Genomic DNA, 14133 nt, shown 5'->3' with positions numbered 1-14133 from the left:
AGATCTCAGCCAATCTCCATAGTCGACCCTATCCATCGCCCCTTCACTCTAGCCTTCACCCTCCCCATGATTACAGTATTATTATGCTGATCCTCCCTATCCTGCATGTGGCGGAATGCCGCAGGGGATGCGGCCACGCAGATTACTTCTGGCGGGACCCACATAATAAACACATCTCGACATCATCCAAAAACTAACAGTATCATCATATTAACCCGGTGTGGTTGTTCGCGGATACCTTTGCCACTGGCGAGAAAGACTCGCAGAAAGGTGGCAATAGCAATACCTGTGACAGGCCCGGAACTCAAGATCGACGACAGCTCGCCTTCGAGAAAACTCTCATCGACCCGATGCCGCCCTCCATCCTATGGGATTCTTTTCCAAGGCGTCCCAGATAACCATGCGGCCGCGTTGCTCCATTCTCCATCCGGCATAGTCCACAGCACGCAAATATCTGGGGAGGGGGAGGAGACTCCGTATTTCTCTCCAGCCAGTGACCACAGGTTGGCCACTCAATTAATTATTGTCAGATAGGCCAATCGGCTGCCATCCACTCCAATGGACGCCTTTCATCCCCATCCCGTCTGCTCCCTATTTGCCCACGTCTCGAGCTATCTAGAAAAAGCACCGAGGAACTGCATGCTCCTCACACGATGACTTGGTTTTGCCTCCTCTTACTGGTTCCTTCCAAGGAATTCTCTCAAAGCAATGCCGACCGACGAAAGGGGCAAGAGAGAAAACCGTTTGTGATGCGTCAAGCCGGGGCACTCTCCTTCTCCTTCCAGCGATCAGCTGTCAGACTTGTACCATGGATCGTTGATGTCAGAACTGCTGATCTAGAGCCTTTGTCGAATGCGAGCTGAACTACGGAGTACGGAGTACGGAGTGTATTACTGGTGGTGTTTACCTTGTAGTACGTACTACGGAGTACAGTATGTACGCTTTAGATTGCTAGAGTGAGCCGTGGATCCGGGGATTTCATGGCAATCTCTCTTCTTCCAATGATCGCCCTTTGAGCAGCCCAAAGCTCCAAGGCTGCTGTTCATATAGTACACATAGGGTGCTCCTTCCAGTAGAAAATAGTCGCCACGTCTGATTATTGGGTTCAAAAATCTCGGATCCCGGAATCACTTTTGACGATTTCTAGGATGGCATCCTATCCACCCGAACCCGAATGCAGCTGCGATGGTGTCTTGCAGTAGCTTTCTCCATAGGCTCGGCATTGTCTTGGAAGCCGCCACCGACAAGGATAGACGACGATGATGTCGTAGTCTAATCATCTTCACCTTCACTACGGAGTATGATTCTACGAACTTCTACATGAAGGGTGCGGAAACAGGCTACGAGTACTTACTATTCCAGGAGCGGCGGCGGAGAGGCGAGTGGGGCGTCTGGCTGAAGCTGGGGGTCGGTGGAGGCTGAACTGGTTGAAACGGACTCACAGAGGATGCCTTGCTATCAGCTGATCTGTCGACTATGCAGCATTGCGACAGGTGTTTCGCTGGACCCACGCTAGGGTGGTTGAGCGATCAATAATTTGATCTCAGCAAAAGCAACGTGTATCCCTCCAAATATTTTGGTTTTGGCCCCATTCTCCCAGAGCCGCATAGCCCCTTTAGAATGATTGCATAGAGGAACTTGTGCATCCTGATAAATACATCTTACAGCGTTGCGTCAAAGGATCATTAAGTCCATCAGTCCGAGTCCATACTAGTGGTTGCTGCCCGTTTGCCAAAGTACCATTATAACGTAAATATTCCAAGGTTGTGTTCAACTTGGAATTATAGTATCAGCCGAGTCAGCCTAAAATCTGCGTGGAGTTTAGCGCAAGCCCTGGTTTGCAGTAGTGAAATTTGAAATGCAAGGGAGGTCGATCTCGCAAAACGTTCACTACTACTCCGTACATGATGCATGATGCGATTTGCTTGCTTGAATACTCCGAGTCCGTACTGCTAGTACGTACATTTCTAGCTCAATGCGTCGATACGTCCAACGAGTTCAAGTCTCTACAGGGTCCACGGGTAAAATGAATTGTTTGTAGCGGAACGACTCAGGATAGTTCAAGTTGTATACTACTAGTAGTCTTGTTATTGAAAATTGGAAGTTTCAACAATACTAGTAGTACTGGTATTGTACCGCCAGAGCCTTCCGAATCTATGAATATATCGTGGTTCATATCTATTTGCGAAGATAGTCTGTAAAATCAAGAGGTAAATATACTGGGGTAGGGCGCTAGGTTATTGTTCTAAAACTGAGTTGACCAGGATTAATCTCCACAGGCAAGGAAAAGGCTTGGAATATTCCACGCGCAAGGTATAAAGATGATATCAATATGGAGACACTATGTAAAATCGACCATGTCACTATTTGCGGGTTAAGAAAGGGTGTTTCAACGCCTCGGTAGGGGTGCAACGTTTCTCAGGGTTCAGACTGAGACAACGGTCCAGGAAATCCACAAATGATTGCAAGTCTTTCACCTCGACATCTGACATTCCGCGCGTGCCCTTGCCCATGAGCCGGGTTTTGATATCACGAGTCGGTTTCTTGAAATCCACAATCTTGGTGACAAGACGGCCGGTGATCTTGTCTTCCTCTGTGCCGTGGAAGTTGAGCATGTCATCGAAGTGGAGGTGGGCGAGAGATCCTCGCCGCAGGAGTTTAGGCGGGTACTTTCCGCGACACTCCATGATGGAACGGAGCATTTGATTGTTGTTGCGACCGGTGAAGAGGATTTTGCCGGTGTAAAGCTCGAAAAGGGTGCATCCGATGGACCAGACGTCAATTGCGTAATCATAAGGAATGCCGAGGATAATCTCTGGAGCACGGTAGAAACGACTGACGAGGTAGGGAGTAATCTCATTGTCCGAGGCGGACGATGCAGATCCCAGATCGCACACTTTCAGGAGGTTGAGCTGCTCATTAACAAGCAGATTGTCTGGCTTCAGATCTGCATGCAAGATGTTACACTTGCGCATGAGGCTGAGTCCTAGGAAAATCTGCTGAGCATAGGCACGGATGGCACCTAGATTCAATCCGACATCGCGTCCGAATTTCTTGAGAACCTCGCGAAGATTCAGACTTAAATTCTCAAAGACCATGCACAAATGACCCTTGTGTTCGAAGTAGCGCTCGAACTTGATGACATGCTTCTTGTCTTCTGGGTCGGCCTCATGCAGTTGCTCTAGGATATCAATTTCTTTCATACCGGCTTTGCGCATGGTATCATTCTGGCGAATGATCTTGATAGCAACCAGCTTGTTGGTCTTGGAGTCGGTGGCCCGTACGACAGCAGAAAACATTCCCTTGCCGAGGGTTTGGGTGACATGATAACGACCGTTGATCAACTCACCAAGCCGCACGTTGTAGTACCCTTCGGGATCATCCCAGTTGTCCATCATGCTAATGTCTAATTCCTGGGGCTGCGGGACAGCCATCGCCGATGCATGAGAAGGATGGTCATCTTTCGGGTCTTCGGCAAACATGTCATCGTCGTCGTCCTCAGCAAACATGTCGTAAGGATCCTTGGTCTTTGGTGGTGCTGGTGCTGGTTGCTCAGGGGCAACGTCGGGGATCAGAATGTCCTGCTTTGCGGCTATTGTCTCGTCATAGGCAGCGGATGATAGTTCGTCTTTCGAGCTCTGAACTCCCCTGTGCTTTTGTGTCTCTTCTTTCATGTCGAATGTAGGATCGTAATCTGCAGCGGAAGGCTCGTCTTTTTCAGAGCTATCTACGGGAGTTCCAGGATTGGCGAGGTCGGCGTCCCTGCCAATGTTAAAGCGAGGGAAAGAATCTCCAGCCAGATCATTAGGTGTCTGAGACGGAGACAATTGCGGTGAGCCTACGGTTACAGCAGAGAGGTTAGTTGGCTTTGTACCATCGTGTCTCGGGTCGCGAAGCCTACCTGACTTGTCTAATGCGCTGGCGGGCTCTGCGCCGGGTGTAGATGAATCCGTATCCACATCAGCATGAACGGCTTTTAAATGTAAGGGTGTTGCTTGACTCCGATATTTCGCTCGAATCGCCTCGCGCCGTTTCCGACGGGCTTCCAAAGCAGCGGCTTCGTCAATCGGCTCAGCCGACTGCGGCTCTTCTGCCGTTTCAGGCGTCTCCGATCTGTAATAAGTATTAGTTACGCGATTCTTGAGGCAGGTGTTGAATAAAACATACTCGTCAGCAAAATGGGCTCGCCTGGGCAGAACCTGTTGCACCTGATTCTCTCGTTTTTCAGCATCAAGCCTAGAGTCTCGAGCACTAGCAGGAGCCTTTCTCTCACTCGTCACCTGTTCAAAAGACGGCCTGCGCCTCTTGGTGTCCTTTGGAGGCAATACCCCGTTTGCTTTCGAATATGATTCGTCGTATTGCTTAGGCTTCCGGATTTCGCGATAAGGAGATCGGCTCCGGGGGCGAGGTCGCTTGTCTTTTCCCGAATCGTGATCATGGTCGTCGGTATATCGCAATCCGCCACCGTAACCCTCCTCGCGGTCGTAGTCATAATACGACTTCGGGCGGCGGGGAGGTACGGCTCGATCCTGGGTTCTTTCGTCGTATCTCGACCCATAACGGCGGGTAGGCTCGTGTCGAGCGCGACTAGTTTCGTAATCATCATATCCGTCGTTGCGTCTGCGCTTGTAGCCTCTGTTGTCGCGATACGGGGATCGGGATCTTGACCGCGACCGTGACCAGGATTTCCGTCGGCGTGGTGATGTACTGCCTCTTAGGGACGAGGGAGATCTGAGCGCCGATGAAGTGCTATCTCTGAGGGGACGGTCAACGCTGGTGCCATTTAAAGGAGGTTGTGAGGCAGTTGCCTTCATCTCAGAACCTGATTCAATGATCTCACCCTCAGAAGGGGTCGACGGAGACCGCGACCGGTGATGCAACGCCATGTTGATGGACTATCGCTGGGCAAACAATTTACCACTGAATGAAACCGTGGTGCCCTTCTTTTCTTCTTTCTTTCCTCTTGATGAAATGTCTTCTTCGGCCTTTGGAGGAGGCTTCAGTAATCAAAGCTCAGTTAGCGCGAGCTCCAGAGATAAAACCAATTGTTAGGTATTTGAAAGTCCAACCGGCTTGAGGGGCCTGCCTTCGCACCAAAGCCTCAAAAACTTTGATCAATCCAAACACATGTGAGGCCCAATACTGGCAAGTTGATGAATGCGAAGAATATCAGTCGAGATCAATTCGATGCTGTTGCTGGGAAGAGGAAGATGAGCGGAGGTCAACCAAAATTGCCTCGGGGGATTCCCGCCCAGTTCCAAATCCGGAAAGCGGTATGGTCGCCCCTCCCGATAAGCGTCTCTGGGGATTTTTTTCATTTGCCCTCGCCGCTGACAACCCCTCAACCCTCTCTTTTTCGATCAAATCTCTTTCGTTTCAATCTATTTTCACAACTCAAAATGGGTGGCGCAAGCAGAGAAGGTATGCGGAATGCGTCTCTCTCCCTCTCCCCTCCTCCGATGCTCTATTCCATCTTCAACATAACAAGACTAACGGTCGTTTTTTTGACTAGGTGGCAAAGTCAAGCCTCTCAAGTCCGCCAAGAAGGACAAGAAGGAACTGGACGAGGATGAAATTGCTTATCGCGAGAAGCTCAAAGCCGGTAAGTTTTGCCCTCATATCAGAATGCTTTGATATCTCTTCCTAACGTGAGACATCACAGACGCCAAGGCCAAGAAGGACATGATGGAATCGGCCAAGGGCAAGAAGGGTCCGCTGAACACCGGCCAGCAGGGCATCAAGAAGTCGGGCAAGAAATAAGTTGATCGGAAAATGGAACTTGGGAAATCTACATTCGCATGTTCGCCCGCCATTTTTCCAGGGGCGCTCAGTCCCTTTCACGACCTCAACGAGCCATACCTACGAGCGATTTGAGAGGGTGGCATTCCTCTACTTTAGCAATCAATATCATGAGCAGTGCCCTGGATGTACTCCTGCATTCCTGCATATACATAAGCCATCAATCAATACCAAACATTTTTGAATAATTTCTTGAGGGGGGGGGGGGGAAAAAGGGTCAGAAGACCCAATTTTATAGATTGAGGAGATTGTTTGGATATTAGAAAGAAACAACAACAACACAGGAACCCTTGCTAAAGAATGGAAACAGAACGCTGGGGAATTAAGCATCACCAAATAGCACGCGGGGTATCCAAATCAGAATAATAGGAGAAATAGGGATCATTCACCGCAAGGAAACCTTGGAAGCACTACGTCTCTCATTTCCTCGGTTGACACTCAACTCGTGACGCGCTTAATCCAAAGATTACTGCCATCGCCATTATTCTCCTTCTCATCCAACCGTCTCCACGCTCGCGCGACCTTCAAGCCAAGCTCGTGCTCCTCACGCTTGATCTCCGCAATCTCATTTTCGATGCTCTGCACACTCTTCTTCACTTCGGCCTTCGCAGCCACGTCATATACGAAGGAACCGGGCTGGATCACCCGGGTTAATTCATGGATGACAGTTTCCAGGTTGTGTCTGCGTTTCGCGAGTTCATCCCGTTTAGCCTCCAGAGACTCGATCCGGCCCACTGCATCCTTCGGCTGGTCCTCCATCGGATTCTGAACAGTCAATGTCGGCTCCTGGGTTACCTCCGAGGGAGTGGGTTTCCGTACAGGCTTTTTAGAGACCGGCATGCCTGGAATATTGATAGGGACTGGTCGTCGTCTAGACATAATTGGAACGTCATCCGTAGACTTTGAGTCGAGCTGAAAGCTTTCGCGCGGGCTATCATCCGGGCTGTCGCTTGGACCGCAAGTCTTCATGGTGGGTTGAATCCTGGCGCCACGGCTGGTTGGCCTCATCATATTCTCAGGTATGGTGTCGACAAAACTAGTCTCGTCTCGAATTCGTTGCTCTGGCTGCTCGAGTTGTTTCGGATATACTCGGGGTTTGCTCGAGTGGGCATACTCCGTGGCCGGTCTCTCTGGCAACGTTCTGGGGGGACCACCAGCAGTGATCGTTGTTACGGTCGTCGGCATGAATCCCAGCGTATTGTCTAATTGGGGACTGGCGTCTCTCGTGCCAGAGTGATTACCGGAATGCTCTGATAATGGGAGCACGCGTGACGATGATCTGCCTCGAGCGTCCTTCTGCATAGGAGATTCGTTTTTGGAAAAACTGCTGATCCGGTTGCGAGCCTGTGCGAGCTTTTTCTTGGTTTGGAGTTGCTCTCGAACCCCGTGGAGGAAATTGGATGCGTGTGATCCGGAGGGCTTGTGAAAAGTAGTGCTACGCGGGTTCACCTGACTTGTTTTGCCATTGTTGCTGTCGGTCGGTTCTCCTGAGTAATCGTCCCAGCGCCCAGGTTGGATTTGATCTTCGTGTGTCGCGAATTGCACAGCCTTTGGCATAGGCTGTGCGGGTTCCGAAGCCAAGGGGGAAATATCGAGTTGGGGGAGCGGCGCATTGACAGAGGTCCGAGAGTTGTCGCGGTTATGTTGAATAGGTTGATCCGTCTCGTTGATCGGCGAGACGCAGAAGCTGCTTTCACTATCACGTCTGTCTGTAGATCCAAGTTCTGGTGATTCTACTGGGGAGACGGCGGAGTGTCTCGTGTCGTCAGCACCACCCCGCGGGAGTGGCAGGGTTGTTGCGGACTGTTGGGCCAACGAGGATCTAGATGCGCTGCGACGAAAGACGGGAATTAGGATAAATGGACAGATCAGATCGATCGTTTGCGCGCTTACCTTGGCAAGGCGGGCAGGTCCTTTGCGTACGAGTACTTGTTGACCAGCGAGGGATCCGCAGAAGCCGAGACGTTCGTCATATCATCCGGTGTGGGGTTGTTGCCCACCGGCCGTCGCGATCGACTAAATGGTCCTTTAGGCCACATATTGATCTGCGGTGTTGTGATGAATCGATGAGAGACTGTTGCAGATCAAGGAATTGCGGTCTGTGATGTGATCCTCTCTAAATCGAAGAGAGGAGGCTGAATGAAGACGGGTGACGAGCAAGGAAGCCTGGCAATACACCACCCTTTTTGTTTACCACGGGAATCAAAGAGCGGGTGCGACCAACCAGCTGAACCCCAAATGCCAGTTAGATACTTTGGGCTGTCAGGCTCTGTTAGTAGGTTGTCAGACTGTCAGACTGTCAGACTTGTCAGAATGGACAAGGGAAAAAAAAAAACAAGGCGCTTCTTCAAAAACCACCATGGCATCATTAGGCTACCCTAAGTGGGTAGCGACAAATTAAAATGGGGGTGATTGACGAGTGGAGTTGAAACATGGAGCTTTCAGGGACTGGGCTGTGTTGGCAAGGACGTTTCATATGAGAAGCGGAGCTTTGGGCGCCAGTCTGGAGGGGCTATTAATACTCCGTAAATGGACATGAATAGAAGGGAGAATATGATTCAATAATCAGTAGTCAGTCATGTAAAATTAGTGATTCAATGTACAACAACAAATCTGCATACAAATAAGCGGTATCACGTGGACGATGACATCGGCCTCCCCGCTTTGCAGCTCCTCCGCAGAATCCGATCGGTTCTCCCGTCCTGTCAAAAATATCCCCTTCCATCACATTCCTGCCATTCCATCCATCATGACCTCTGTTGGTAATTATGTCTCAGCTCAGCTTCCATGGCCTCTTAAGCTCTACTAATCAGGCCTAATCCAGAGGATTCTGTACCACCGGCCGAAGTGTCCGTCATCCCGTTGATCCGTCAATCACCCACCCCAAGGATAGAGAATCCCGTACTAATCTTCCACAAACAGCATGTCGGTCGCCTCACCCATCAACCTCATCCTCCTCTCGCTCTTCGTCGTTCTGGTATACTACCATTTCCGCCCAAAGCAAGCCATCAGCCTTCCGCGCGGCCCACCCCCCGTTGTCTTCCGCACCTACACTCCCAAGACCTTGATTGAGTTCAACGGCGAGAATGATCGCCCCGTATACCTAGCCGTGCGGGGCCGTGTATTCGACGTGTCCCCCAGCCGAAATTTCTATGGACCGGTAGGTGGATGTTATTCTCCGTCGATCTCAATGTGATCAAGACCCTCCACGACAGATTTGCTAACAAGCTCGGTATCATAAAGGGTGGCCCTTACGAAAACTTCGCCGGCCGCGACGCCTCGCGTGGCTTGGCTCACCAGAGCTTCGATGTTGAGATGCTGACGGAGGACCTGTCAGCTCCATTGGATGAGCTCAAGGATCTGGATGCTGATCAGCTGGAGAACCTCCAGTCGTGGGAAGACCGCTTCTCCGAAAAGTACCTGGTGGTTGGTAAACTCGTGGCTGAGGGTGATTCTGAAGCACCCAAGTCTTGATCGACAAGATCTACATGAGCATTATCGATATGAAATGGCTTTTTGAGCGATTGACAGCGGGAAAGAAGAAAGATTCGATATGACAAGTGTCCTACGCCATTTTCACTTGTGGAAAACCCACTCCGAGCTTGTTCCTGGTCTTAATATGGGAGCATGGATAGTGGATTTCCATCTACGGCTTCAATTGTAAATAGACCGAGCCGCGTTTTCGTTTTAGGGCTAAAATATGTGTTATCTCCAAGTATATTGTATTGTCAGCATTTCGGAGAATAATTATGACCATACTAGTATTGTCGATCCACCTGTACAGTCATTCTGTCCTGCCATCTAAACCGCTACCATAGTACTCCTAGTACATACCGCCATACTAGTATTTATATCCACTGGCAAGCCCGAGTTACTGGGCCATGTTGCCGCCGGCGAAATTAAGTCTGGAATGCCATTGAATAGTACCGTTTATATATAAGCATATTTGAATCAACATACGGAGTATTTCCAGACTCATTTTGGTACTTAATGAACTATCTTATGCTCTGGTTGCCTTATGTTGTGATTCTCTTATCTGGTGACATGCATTCTTCATTGATCTACATCCTTAGAAAAACACCCTCTCTTTTGCAAGTATCTTGGTGTTTGTCTTCAAGCAAGCACACATTGCTTCAAAGTTTACTTTCTAAACGCACATTCTTCTTTTCTTTAGTAATTAATATCTAGGCATTATGGTGTGTTATAATCCCCTTCATGTTCGCTTTGTAAATATAAATACTGGTAGTAATGCCAGTGGGAAATGTAATTATAGATGCCTGGATACTGTATTTAAAAAACTACTGATTTGAATCTGACTTGGAATTTTCAATGAGAATACTACTATATTGATTTAAACATTGCTGTGACTATCGTGTCTTAGAACCTTTTATATACTAAACGTGGTCAGGGCCCCATCTCCGGGCCTCATCTCCGGGCCTCATCTCCGGGCCCCATCTCCGCTACTGGTCGTTTCTTTGATACCTACTGGCATTAGAGTAGTAGCTACCACTACGATTATAGTCGGTCATCTACAAAGTACCCTACTGGTATCTACTGGGGACTGCTTTTGATCAAAAAAAGTATGAACTTGAGAGTCAATTACAACCTGAATAACGATAGTGTCTCTGCTGGCCAAGGTATTTATTGCATAATCCCTTAAGCCATGATATCATGGAAAATAGCTCTAGCAGTAGCAGCTAGAAGCTGTCCGTTAAGTTGCTTCTGGGCTAAGAGAAGCAACGCCTGTGGTTGACCATAGGTTTTTAGGTCGAGATCTTGAAACAAACCTCGACAGACAGGATCGGGATCATGCTGCAGCAACAATTGAACGATTGTGATGTGTTTTCTGGTCGCTGCAATTTGAATTGGGGTTTCACCTCGATGGTTCAATGGCTCTATCTCCACGTGCCTCTCAAGCAATCGATGTGCAGTATGGAAATCACCTGAGGACGCAGCTTCATGCAATGGGGTGTTCCCGAGTCTATCGGGTGTTGAGATATCAGCGCCCGATTCTAGCAGAAGCGCTGCCATCCTATTGTTGGGTATCCCGTAGCTTATTGAGTTGTGAAGAGGCGTGGAGTTATCAATCCCGGGCTGAGCATCGACAAAAGCGCCGTGATTCAACAAGACCTCAGCTGTTCTGATCGAATGGCTCAAAACAGCGTTGAAAAGTGGTGTTTGCAGATCATAATCAGTCGCGTCAACATCAGCTCCCAGCTGAATCAAGCGTTCCGCAACTTCATGGTAGTCAAAGTAAGCAGCGTAGTGCAACGGAGTAGAGCCACGGGGACCCGGGGTCGTAACATCAATTTTGTGGCTACTTTCGTGATCCAGCATGAGTCTAAGCAGAGGAGTCTTGGTTAATTTGCGACGGTGCTCCATGCAGCGTCTTCTAGCGAGATCTGACGCAGCTTCTTGAGTTCGGTCTTCATGGAGCGCTGGGATGTTGAACAAGTTCCGGTCTTTGGGTTTGAGATACCACAACAGAGGAGATGTGTTTCCCCAGTGACGGCCATTCGGATCTGCCCCGGCATCTAGAAGCAGCCGGAGCATATCAATGTTTCGATTCTCCAGGGCCTTCATCAAAACATAGCCTTCTCTAGCATCTGCATCGGCTTCTTTGGAAAGTGACAGTTGTGCGGTCCTCATGAGACCGTTTTCAACGGCAAAGACCAGAGCGCAGGAACCAGTTTGAGCATCTTTAGCATACAGCACGGGGTTGAGAAGCGCATAAAAAAATCGGTTTGTTCTGGCCAATACAGCGATGCCGCTGTTATTCATCGTGTCGGCGAGGTGGAGAAAAACTTCGTTCGGCAGACGATAAATGGGTGAATTGAGCTCAACCCCTTGAGCCTGGAAAGCGACGGAGGAAGACTGGAATGAAAGTGAGGTTAGAAATAAACATCCGTCTCAGGATAGCAGAAGACGATGGATGACTTGCATTGTTATTATCCATGATGGCGCTCAAGTTGAAATGGGAATGCATAGGTTACTATCTAAACAGGGTGAAGTGGTAGAAGATGAAGTGGCAGGTGCAGAAAAGTTGGAAAGAAGTGAAGGAAGTGAAGGAAGTCACCTGGGCACCATTGGAGAGCTTTGGTGACCACCCTGAGGCACTCTTGCTTCGGTTTAGAAACACGCTTCTGCCTAGTATGTCAGTACTGTAGTAGATATAAACATTGGTTATCCTACCCTACCCTAGGGTACTTGGGTATCTTACTTAGTTATCTACTAGTAGATAGGTAAAGTGTGATACGTGTGATACTAGTATAATTTTGATGCAAATAATCAATGATACAAAGACATGATCGAGGTAGCTGCAGGATGTTACAACTTTATGTGAAATAGTTATTCCCCGGAGGAACTGGAGTGCGCCTTGCCCATCCAGAATCCCTCCATCTCCCAACGGCGGGCAAGAGCGAATTGCTCAACAGCAGGGGTCCTCATACCCGATCCCCACCATTTTGCATTCAAAAGCGCCATTTTCCCATTCAAATCATTGTCGTTGGACCAGTTGATATACCAGGACCAGTGGAGTCGTCTCCACGGCATCGGTCCTCCCCAGCGATGCGCATGGTTGAGGAGATCTTGATCCGGAACGCCCATATAGTATAATTCAGGGAGGTTCAAGAGGTTGGTATAGAACTGAAAGAGCTCTGATGAAGGTGAATAGATGAAGACTCCACCATTGAAATGTCGCACCGTTTTCTCGCGATCCAAGAATGGGTATTCATGTTCACGCTGGAACGACTCGGCCGATGCGGCCATCACAAATTTTGCCGGCGGCTTCCCTAGCTCCGAGTTATCAATGATCGTCTTGTCTGTCTCCGCCGGCTCAGTGCTTGGATCCAGAAAAATACGATCGATGGGTCGTGTGAGAACGATATCGGCCTCGAGAAAAAGGACTGTCTCGTATGGGATTACGGTTGGATCGAAGAGGCGCAGCTTTGTCGCCATTTCCGACCACCGTGAGGGCGTCACTGGCATGCTGTGGGTTGCATGGTCCACCTCAATGACAATCGCTCCATCTTCTCGCAATCTATGGCGTTTAGCCTCGCGAACCTCCGGAGTGACCAAAACAATGATAGGTACTGGGTCCCGTAGCTTCGTGCTCGGCGAATGAAGCAGCTGGTAGACCAGAATGCGGGTGCTCACAAAGTTTCCGTCATCGTTGTCAATTTCGGTTTCGGCTTCATCAGCCTTTGAAGTTAAGAAGGTACTGATCGCGTGCCGACCCTTGTAGATAGATTGTTGCTGCTGATCTGCTTCAATATCGGGAATGTTCAAGGTGTTTGGCGGTGGTGCTCCAAATAAAAGCCAGACAGTGAATCCAATAGAAAATAAGCAGAAAGCTACAAGCTTCTTGCTCATGAAATCATCGGGTCGCGAACTTGAAGTCACGGTACTTTGAAGCATGACTGCCAGTGCTGCCCCAAGTAGAACTCGAATTGTAACTCAGGGGCATTTCGAGCAATACTTATATAAACATCCATCTCGTGGACCCTAGGAGCTTCCAAGGTTGAAGTAGTAATCACCGCAGCCGTCAAAATGGTTGTCATGTAACCTACCACAGCTTATCCCACTACGAATTTAGTATAAGCCCACACCAGAAACTTTAAACCATAGTGATTGATCAATCTAGAAGGCATGGAGGTTACAATGGTGACCGAAAGCGGCGTTCCTCGGAGCCGCTGTGGAGTTCTAAATGCTGATTGGTCGGTTGGCGATGTATACCATTTGGTGCCTCGATCGGTAGACGAGAAGAGAAGACAACTCCGACTCGGACTCGTGAAGAACAAGATATAGGGCCTCTGTTGAAATAAGACTTCTGAGAGCGTATTGATGGTAAGTTTATACCGAATTATTAGATATCTCGATACATCAAGCCTATATACTCGCTCGGTTCTGTCTCTACTTCGAAACGCAAGACACAGAACCACCACAATACGAGGACAAATTCGGGCTGAAGGCGGCGGTGATATCTAACAAAGTAAAGCGAAGTAGAAAACAAAAGGCGATGACGCGAATGTGAATTTGGGGAAGAATGGGAACTTGAAATAGTCCCAGCCTGATGAATCATGTACCAGACCTGGGCCCCGCCAAGCCAACCAGCCAAATTGTTCCCACTACGTCACTGCGCGATCATCCCTGCTCAATGCTTTTTCCCTGTCTACACCCTGTTCTGTTCCAACTCCAATGGTTGCCCCTTTCATCACGATCCGGGCGCTCATATTTAAAACCTCCGTGCGCCTGGCCTTAAAATTTTCCCTTCTTCACCTATTGCCAGTACGTCGAACTTCACTTTGAACTTACCCGACCCACAGTTACACTATA

At 49.0% G+C, this 14133-nt stretch overlaps 6 protein-coding genes across 6 annotated transcripts; 2 read left to right on the top strand and 4 right to left on the bottom strand.

Moving 5' to 3' along the window:
* Positions 1-2363: 2363 nt before the first annotated feature.
* N7481_004317 (putative serine/threonine protein kinase (Prp4)) lies at positions 2364-4886 on the bottom strand (the record flags this gene model as incomplete). The annotated part of the gene is made up of 2 exons (XM_057263536.1): positions 2364-4113; positions 4168-4886. 2 exons carry the CDS (start codon positions 4884-4886, stop codon positions 2364-2366), a joined length of 2469 nt encoding a protein of 822 aa, XP_057125197.1.
* A 513-nt stretch (positions 4887-5399) lies between these two features.
* N7481_004316 (translation machinery-associated protein 7) lies at positions 5400-5760 on the top strand (the record flags this gene model as incomplete). The annotated part of the gene is made up of 3 exons (XM_057263535.1): positions 5400-5421; positions 5513-5602; positions 5663-5760. 3 exons carry the CDS (start codon positions 5400-5402, stop codon positions 5758-5760), a joined length of 210 nt encoding a protein of 69 aa, XP_057125196.1.
* A 477-nt stretch (positions 5761-6237) lies between these two features.
* Positions 6238-7838, bottom strand: N7481_004315 (uncharacterized protein; the record flags this gene model as incomplete). Its single annotated transcript, XM_057263534.1, has 2 exons — positions 6238-7630; positions 7693-7838. 2 exons carry the CDS (start codon positions 7836-7838, stop codon positions 6238-6240), a joined length of 1539 nt encoding a protein of 512 aa, XP_057125195.1.
* Positions 7839-8548: 710 nt separating this feature from the next.
* Positions 8549-9273, top strand: N7481_004314 (cytochrome b5-like heme/steroid binding domain-containing protein; the record flags this gene model as incomplete). Its single annotated transcript, XM_057263533.1, has 4 exons — positions 8549-8561; positions 8624-8648; positions 8722-8959; positions 9043-9273. 4 exons carry the CDS (start codon positions 8549-8551, stop codon positions 9271-9273), a joined length of 507 nt encoding a protein of 168 aa, XP_057125194.1.
* Positions 9274-10455: 1182 nt separating this feature from the next.
* Positions 10456-11580, bottom strand: N7481_004313 (ankyrin repeat domain-containing protein; the record flags this gene model as incomplete). The annotated part of the gene is made up of 1 exon (XM_057263532.1): positions 10456-11580. One exon carries the CDS (start codon positions 11578-11580, stop codon positions 10456-10458), a length of 1125 nt encoding a protein of 374 aa, XP_057125193.1.
* A 567-nt stretch (positions 11581-12147) lies between these two features.
* On the bottom strand, positions 12148-13215 carry N7481_004312 (uncharacterized protein; the record flags this gene model as incomplete). The annotated part of the gene is made up of 1 exon (XM_057263531.1): positions 12148-13215. The coding sequence occupies one exon, from the start codon at positions 13213-13215 to the stop codon at positions 12148-12150; it is 1068 nt and encodes a 355-aa protein (XP_057125192.1).
* Positions 13216-14133: the final 918 nt, after the last annotated feature.

This window comes from Penicillium waksmanii (genome assembly GCF_028829765.1).
Source record: "Penicillium waksmanii strain IBT 27052 chromosome Unknown utg000004l:1.0-5674109.0:1.0-5678898.0, whole genome shotgun sequence".
Lineage (NCBI taxonomy): Eukaryota > Fungi > Ascomycota > Eurotiomycetes > Eurotiales > Aspergillaceae > Penicillium > Penicillium waksmanii.
Note: the sequence above shows the minus strand (reverse complement) of the source record. Positions and strands in the feature narration are given on the sequence as shown.